General features: G+C 39.1%; 1 protein-coding gene across 1 annotated transcript in view; it reads right to left on the reverse strand.

Annotated features, from left to right (window-relative positions):
- LOC107101402 (beta-adrenergic receptor kinase 2) overlaps positions 1–8,869 on the reverse strand; it is a 107,352-nt gene that overhangs the window by 25,168 nt on the left and 73,315 nt on the right. Inside the window, exons 8-12 of the mRNA XM_015400296.1 lie at positions 8,086–8,177; positions 7,908–8,007; positions 4,956–5,034; positions 2,829–2,959; positions 2,261–2,325 (exon numbers count right to left, since the gene is read on the reverse strand). Coding sequence (XP_015255782.1) covers positions 2,261–2,325; positions 2,829–2,959; positions 4,956–5,034; positions 7,908–8,007; positions 8,086–8,177 — 467 coding nt within the window. The remainder of the gene's footprint in view (positions 1–2,260; positions 2,326–2,828; positions 2,960–4,955; positions 5,035–7,907; positions 8,008–8,085; positions 8,178–8,869) is intronic.

Raw genomic sequence — 8,869 nt, forward strand, 5'->3', positions numbered from 1 at the left:
TGTATCTGGTGTTTGTCACAACGCGCTATTATCCAAGTCATCTTGAAAAAACATTCTTCTTCCAAATGTTGGCTACATATTACATGTTTTTTTCTCTGGGCAGAAGTTTTATGGCAAATCCTCCCTCTTCAAGTTGGCAATCCAGCGACAAACCCGTCCGTGGAGAATCAGGAGTTGGAAAGATGAATTAACTAATTTTTTTTTTTTTTTCATTTTTATCCGATGTATTCCAGCATCCAGCTGCAATGCACTGTGGCATTGTCAGTTTAACTATAGCTCTGGTGAATTTCAATGGTGAAGTCCTCTGGAAAATCTTCAATAATTGTTGTTGATTGCAGATGTGTCTAGTAGTTCCCATTGATTCTGCTTGTAAAGCGGGGAGAATGGCGCTAGGCTTACTGCACCATGATGTCACTGCTGGAAGATGACAGAAGGGAGCTGCTGTTGCTATATTTGGGCAAAAATGGCCGCTCCCAGACTCAGTGATTGTGATGATTTTATTTTTTTATTGATTAAGGCTAAATTCATTAAATCACCGCGAATGTATTAGTTTTAAGTATAAAAAATGATTCAATGATTATTCCTTGTTGACCTAAAAAGGTAAAAATTGTTTAATATAGTATAAATCTTTTATGGATTTCGTTTGACAGCAGCAGAAATATGATCTAAGAGGCGACAATGGTGTCTAAAACAGGAACATGCAAGGATCCATCTTTAAATGTCGTCGTTTGCTGGATAAGACAGTTCTGATGGTGTCAGAGGGCGTCTGTGTACGGCAGCCTGCAGCGCAGCTCATTACATTACATTTGGAACCTCATATGAGCTAAGCTAACGTTAGCTCCACTGTTTATACAGAGGAAAATTAAGCTTAAATAAAATCTGTTTGGACATGAAGCCAGAATTCAACTCTTTCAGAGAACAGCGATCAGCTTCAAGATGCTTTGCTAACGTTAGCAGACACAACCAGGAAAACAACTACTTTAAGAGGTGGGATTTCCTGTGAAGTAGCCAATCACAGGCAGATTACTTTCCCAGGTTGGTTATTTCCTCAAAGTGACAAAAGTTGACATGAAGACAGGAACAGGTCCACATGTGAGGAGGACAGAAGCCACAGATGAGAGTTTGGAGGCATGGCTGGGATAAATGTGCATGAACAAAACATTAAAACTGCTGAGGAGCGTATTTTACATATTTCTGCAGTAAACAAAACTGCTTGTTTGAGTATTTATAATGTTAACTACCCTCAGCCTCATCCTCACAAAGGTTATGGAAAGTTTCCATCATTTGATTTCATGCTCCCTCTCTGTTGACCTTAACTCTATTATTTGACTTTATCAGCAGAGGAAACTGCTCCATGACAATGGCGCTACTGCTTTAGCTCTCCAAGTCATTTACATAGCCAGATAGAAGCTTTATTGATCCCTTATGTCAGTGGTTCCCAAAGATTTTCTTCTGGGCACACTTTGGGAACCACTGCCTTATGTTATGTTCAGACCATATGTAGCAGGAGCAGCTAGTTTACATGCAAAGTCAAGTTTACAAGTTTACATGCGCATCAAGGCGCAGCTAAAGGTCCTGCAGCGCGTCTGAGCATCTGATGTGCACACGCAGCGGGAGTTGGAAAAATTTAACTTTTGCTGCTCGACGCGCCACATCAACCAATCAGAACTATTCACGCTTTTAGGATGGTAAACATACACTGTCAATCTGCTGCTAATTTCACGCTGCTTAATAAATGTGTTTATTCAGAGGACGTATGCAGGAAGAAGGGGAAAGGATAGGGTAGCTCCTCCCAACGCGCATCAGACCATCTTTTCGAAGATGCAGCTAGAGCAAAGAAAATGCTTCAGCTGCGGATCAGAACTGAACCTGTACAAGCGTCAGAAATGAAGCAGGACACACGTATTTGCCGCTACTGCTGTGTGTTCTGAACGTAGCATAAGGGAAAATTAAAATTCCAGCAGCATTAAGAATACAAATCAAATTAGAAAAAATACACTAAAATGAGGTGAGGTGGTAGTATCTGTAAATCAGTTAACATCCCTCCTACTAGCTGCAATCACTTTCCTTTGATTTGTGCCTTTTTATTATTAAAACAAGCAGAAAAATTAACATTTGGCTTTAGGGGTGTAGGGAAAAAAATCGATTTGGTGATATATCGTGATTTTCTGCTGCCCAATATAATATTGATCCTTCAGTTCCTAATAACGATTTTCCAAAAAAACTTTTTACCCTAAAGCAATGAGGGAAAATGGGCTACCTCTGCAGCGCCACTCTGGTAGATGGCGCTGTGGAGCCTTTTTGCTGTGCAGCGCAGCACCGTATCTGTAGTTGAGGCAGTGTGGAAAATGTGGACTGACTCAACCCTCAAACAAGATGGATTCTGGCGCACATATACAGTACTTACTTTTTTAAGCTCTACATTTCATTTTGATAGCTGGGTAAAACATTGCAGTATAAAGTGATACTGAAATATTGTGATAACGTTGTATTGTGAAACGTATCGTATCGAACACACATGCCAATACCCACCTACATTTGACTTTCAGAAGCTTTATTCCATTTTTTCATTAGGCATTGTATTAAAATGTTAAAACGCAGTGAAAGCAACAACTAAAACTAAAGACCTGTTTTTAACTCAGAATCAAAACTGTGGCCTTTAGATTGTATAAAAAAATAGAACCATATTTGTGCCTCAGAACTTTAATCCCAAGATAAGTTAAAACCCTTAAAACATCTATGATGATACATTTTTACCCCCTGAATAGAATAGTCATAGAAAGTGTTTAAAGAACTTAAAAACAAGCTTTGAGGAAAAACACTGTTACCTTCAGGTCCCTGTAGACAACGAAGCGGTTGTGCATATGTTCCAGACCCAGGATGATTTCAGCGGCGTAGAAGCGCATCTCTTTCTCGCTAAAGACGCCATGCTGAGAGAGGTGGTAGTGCAAGTCCCCCCCTGAAACGCAGACAGAAAGACAAAACAACGTGGGGTGTTTAGGGCAGGATGGTATCATCAAAACATTTGTAACAATAAATTTCCTCATTTCAGATGTGATATTATTTTAATATCGAACTAAATAAAAGCCCAAAACAGACATTTAGAAAGCTGCTCCAATCTAACATTAAAAATATTGGCTTCAGTCTCAGCTGGCCAATAGAGGGCGCTAGGGTTCCGCTCCACCCACCCAATGACCCTGATTAAGACATACAAATATATATTTTATAATAATTTAATTTTAAATTAAAATGAAAAATATATTGAAATGTATTAATATATATATATTTTAGATGTTTAAGATAAATATTTAATCTTTAATGACTAGTAAAGCGTCATTCCATTTTTCGTCAGATTGGTGACGTATTTCCGCCCTAGGGCGCTAAAATCTTCACCCATCGACTCTCGTTAAAGGTTGTCCATGTGCAGCAGCTCCTCTGCAATACAGAAGTATAGGAGAGCTCAGGGTGCAGCTAAGCTGGACCTGATGTGACAGCAAGTTTATTTGCTCACCGCCTCCCGCCACAGTGCAGACGTTTTGCAGGTGATTGACAGGTAAAGTTGTGGGAGTTGGAGACGCATCGGAGTGAAATGGCGCGAGAAACGTCCTTTTCCAGGACCTGGTTAAGCTACGAGGCTTGGCTAACAGCATGTAGCGAGGCTAAAGCTTTATTCTGCTTTTCCTGCCTCTTTTTTAAATGCCAGGATCTGACTCAGCATGGATAAAGACAGATACGACTGATTTAAAGCATTTTTTAGAAAATGAGCATAGTTGCTTATAAATACATTCTCAGGAAATAGTTTTTATACGTTAAAAGATATAATATAATAGCTTCTCCATTATTAAACTGGTACATTATTTTTTTTAGGTTTGTGACACGATATTGCACCAATTCTGACTTTAATCTCAGAATTCTGAAAAGTCAAAATTTGGACTTTCCCCCCATATTAAACTGAAATATTTAAAAATTAGTTAATTTTTTTTTTTTCCCAGCGGCCCTAATCCTCTTCCGTAGGAACACATTCAATGCCAGTCTGAATTTGCTTCTTTTTTATGTTTTTAACAAACTGTGTCATCATGTTAAGTTTTGAAATCCTTTATTAACCAATCAGTTCACTTTCCCACTTTCATTGTATTCAGCCTAGGTTTTGGCAATAAACCGGATTTTTACTGTTACCTTCATTCACTACGACAACCTGCGCAAATTTTCCCATGTCGGTAAAGAAATCGGTAAAAAATTCTGCCATTTTCCTGTGTGCGCTAGGCTGGTATTTCCTTCGCCTTTAAGACACGGCAGCATGTAGGGGATCACGTGACTCCACCGATCCAATCAGAAGCATAAGCTAATAGAGAGGCAGATGAAATGAGCCCAGGGAAAGGGCTGTTGAACACAACTGTAAACTAAATGACATCAGTTCATCCTGTGGAGCCGAGCGAGAGCAGACGTGAAGCTGAGCGTGCAGAGAAGTAGTCAAGAGCGCGTTGGCAGAGCTGAGCGCTCAGCAGACCGGCTTTAAGCGAGAGTGTGCGAGTTTAAACGATGCAAATTGTTCTCAGTGCACGTTCAGTTCGATGGTTTAAAAATTACGCCATAGATGTTGAGCAAAAGAAAACGAAATGAAAAGTTTGTCTGAAAATTGTCGGGGAATACCCAAAGTGACACATCTAACCTCCGCCATCTACAGCACAACCACACTGTTAAAGGCTCCATTACCTTTACGCAAAAATGTTTGAAAGAGAGAAAACATTTTTCTCCTGTTCAATGAGACAATGTTGAATGTTTAAACCTAAATGGGTAGAAGACTTTAATATTCAATTAAAAGCAAATATAAATAGATTAGTAGCACTTCCTGCAAATGCCTTTATTTCTGATAGAGGAGCCGGAGCATTTATCGCTGGAAATAAAACTACCAAATTTATTGTGATAGTGATTTGAGGTCATATAATTCAGCCTACCGTTCATTAGGTCCAGGATGAAGCAGAGCTTGTCGGGAGTGTGAAAGGCATAGGTCATACAGACGATGAAGGGGCAGTCCTAGAAGGAAGAGGAGCAGAAGATCATCATCATCATCATCATCATCATCATCATCATCAATGAAAAGAAAAACAAAAAGCTCTGAAATTATCGAAGTGGATTAGTGGTCAGGTTGAAAAAAGGACAATAAATATCCTTCCCCTGAACGAGTTTGTTGAATATTCTTTGTTTTCAGGTCACTTTAGAGTTGTTTTGAGGAGCCCATGATGAATCTTCAGAGGAGATTCAAACAGGAGTAGATCTTGCAACCGGCCACCTTAAATACTTTTTCTCATGATTGGATACATCTGGCTATGGAGTTCAAATCTTAATGCAGTTACCAAACCAATGTTGTGTTTCAGTAAGTCAGTGAAAAGTAGTTAAGGGTATTCAAATCAATAAAATAATTAGGGTATCCAAACTTTGCACCTGTCATGTTTTTTTTTTTTTATGCATATTGCAGATTTCTGTTAGTCCAATAAACCTAAATTCAATACTGAATTGTTACCGTTTCCATCAGTTATTATATATATTAAACTCAAATAGCTGTTGCAAACACCCAAATATTTAGAAATAAACATAATTAAGATTAATAGCGGTGCCCAAACTTTTTCATCTGACTGCATATAATCCACACAGACCAGGACTTCAGCTGCTGTCAGTCTGGGTCGCTGCTGCTGCTACTTTTAGACACAGCAGGCAAACCTGTGGCAAGCCGGGCGATGGGAAAGAAGGAGAAGATGATGAGGAAAAGAAAGCAGAAAAAGTGTGGACTGCTGGAAGAACTGTGGTGAACTGGTGAAAGAAAAGTGAAATGGTGCTCAAAGATGACCCTGAACATTTAGAGGATGTTTGGCTCAACCTGCTGCTGTGAAGCAGGATTCTCCACCATGAACAGAATCAAAAATAAATATGGATCCAGGCTCAAAATGAGCTCCTTGATATGTGCTTTAGAGTGGCTTAGTCTCCATTCAAACCAGGTTTAAAGCCTTGCAGGGCAGCATAAAGCCCACTGCCAACATTAAGGCAGAAACAAGAAAGAAAACAGTCAGTTCAGGTGTTTTATAGAATGTGTGAATCAGGAAATTGCCTATATACTAAACTGAACGATTGTTGTTCTCCATTTAAAAATACTTTAGATTAGGGATGCACGATATAATCGGCCCCCTATCGGTATCGGCCTTAAAACTGAATATCGGACATCGGCCACCCCACTGATATTTAACCCGATATTTGATCAGCTTCTGAGTTTCTAAAGTCTAAAAAAAAAAAAAAAATACTACTTCTTCTTCTTCCTCAAAAACGTCTTTTTTACAGACTTAAAAACTTCTAAAGACGAGGGAAAAAATATTGATACATTAAAATATCCCAATATCTTCATATGCTGATATATTGCCATTTAAAAACACCATATCAATCTCTTTTACAAATGAAATATTGCTATATGTCATCGTTATGCTACTAAATCCCTCGAAAATTCACGGAATTTTGCCATATTTTTATATGTTGATATATTGACGCGGTATCGATCTATTTTACTAATAAAATCTCACAAGAATTTGCAAAATATCACGAGAGTTTGTAACAGAACGATGAAATTTCACGAGATTTTGAAAGTAAAATAGATCGATGCCGCGTTTTTAAAAATCAATTTGATATCAGCATATGAAAATATGCTGATAGCAGAAATGGATAACAAAACTGCTATTTTCAATGACTACTTATTTTTGTCCAGCTTTAACCTTGGTATCGGTATCGGTTATCGGCTACATGAGTTTTAAAATATCGGCATATCGGATATCGGCCAAAATCCCAATATCGTGCATCCCTACTTTAGATTATAAAATAGAAAAACTGTTTTTTTAATGTTTTTTTTATTTAAAAAACATTAATGCATAAACACCTCATTTTATTTTAGAATTAAATTCTGTTTAAAGTAACGGATTATAATTAAAAATGTCTCCCGACCTTTACTGGTTGATGCTTTTCTTAATTCCAACCCCGCTGATTTTTAATTGGCTACCCCTGTTTTACATCAACCAGCACTCGGCGTTTCCCAGTTACAGCCACTCACCGTTTTCACTAACATGTTTTAGTCGTTGGGACATAACATTTGAACAGATTAAAGCTGCTGAAGGTTTATAAAATTTGATTCAACTAGATTTAAAACCTTCTGCTATTGCATATCAAAGTGTTGCAGAGATTTTCTGATGTCTCCTTAAACGTTTTCTGACTCTTTGAACGTAACGCTGGTTAGACGGACCAGTGAGCAAACGCTTATCACAGGCGGCGCAGTAGTTGCACATTTCAACTGGTTTATTATTTCAGATGGGATTTAAGGAAACTATAATTAAATTTGTTTTTTTTTGGAGTCATCCCTCCAGAGTGTGTGGCGCAGGACGCCAGCGCTGGCCTTTCCTCACTGGTCTAGTCAAAGAAAACATTGGTTTCTTACTTTCTAAAACAGTTCTGTGTAACCCATCAACATGAAGAGAAAAATAAAGAGAAGTTTCTACTCTAAGCATGAAAAATTGCTAACATTAAGCGAGTTCACACCCACTTACTTAGAGCTGATCATCTAACCCAAGATGGAGGTTATAAGAGGTAACGTTGGTGCTGCAGAACCCTCCCCTTTAAAACCGCTGCTCATATTAGGGACGTGTGATGCAGGCTTGTTTTCAGCAGTTAGAACCACATCCACGCTCTAAGTTTGCTACTTATGTGCAAGCTAAAACAGAAGAGCGCTTCTAAAAATGGAGTCAAAGATTACATGTTTATAAACCGCAGTAGTCAGTCTAACGAGCAGTACAGGAGGAGGTCAGCATCAGAGGTCAGAGACGGAAGCATTAGAACCTCAGAGTCGAGGTATAACTCGAGCCGGATGATGAACTCACCCCGGTGCTGACTAACGACAGCATGATTCTCTCATTGAGCGCCAGAGTCTCGCCCTGCTTCATTTTGATCCGCTTCTTGTCCAAGCACTTCATGGCATACCTGAAGTCAACATTAGAAACGTTAGAGCGGAGACAACCCCCTCAAAAAGATGGCTGCCTCGCTTAGGGTTTGGCTTACATTTTCCCGGTGTCGGCCTTCCTGCAGCCGTACACCTCCCCGAAGCCTCCCCTGCCGATGATTCGATGCACGCTGAAGTCATTCATGGTCAGCTGAGGGGAAACAGAGGAGAGGGTCTTTAATGGAACAGAACATCCCTTCCTTTTAGAACCGGCATTCGCTTTACTGGTCGCTGCTACAAACATTGACTCATTATGTAGAAATAAAAACAATTTGTGTCGTTTGCTTAATGTTTTCAGCAGAAGAGTTTAAACAATGAGGAAGAATTAGACCTGCATGAAGACAAAGGTAAATAAAATGTTTGGATCATCACAGAATTGCATGTTTCTAAGCAAAAACAAGGCGTTATTTTGGTCCACTCTGTAAAGCCTAGAACTCAACGCTATTTCTGACATTTTGAACTGATAAAGCTTCCTGGATGGGAAGAGAAACATCTTCAAACTTGGAAACAAAGTCCAGTGGATTGTTTTTGAACCTTTTTGGACTGACTATGACCTGACTGATCTTCAGCAGCTTACAGGAAGCATCGGGGCATGGAAATAGTTTGCATTGTAACTTTCCTATATGACCCTTCAAACAGGACTTTATGAGGCTACGGAGGTTAGTGGGCAGCTTATAATCTGCTTCTGTTTGGGGTATCCTGAATTAAAATGTCACAATAAACAGTTTTCCTTTCCTTTTATTCATTCGTTTCACACACAGCAAATGGCTTCTGTTTTGCTCTTAACCCATTTAGGCCGGGAAAGCATTAATGCATTTCTACCATTGAAGCCGGGGGCGCTGT

The sequence above is a fragment of the Cyprinodon variegatus genome, unplaced genomic scaffold (assembly GCF_000732505.1).
Source record: "Cyprinodon variegatus isolate N-32 unplaced genomic scaffold, C_variegatus-1.0 Scaffold1091, whole genome shotgun sequence".
In the NCBI taxonomy this organism is placed as follows: domain Eukaryota; kingdom Metazoa; phylum Chordata; class Actinopteri; order Cyprinodontiformes; family Cyprinodontidae; genus Cyprinodon; species Cyprinodon variegatus.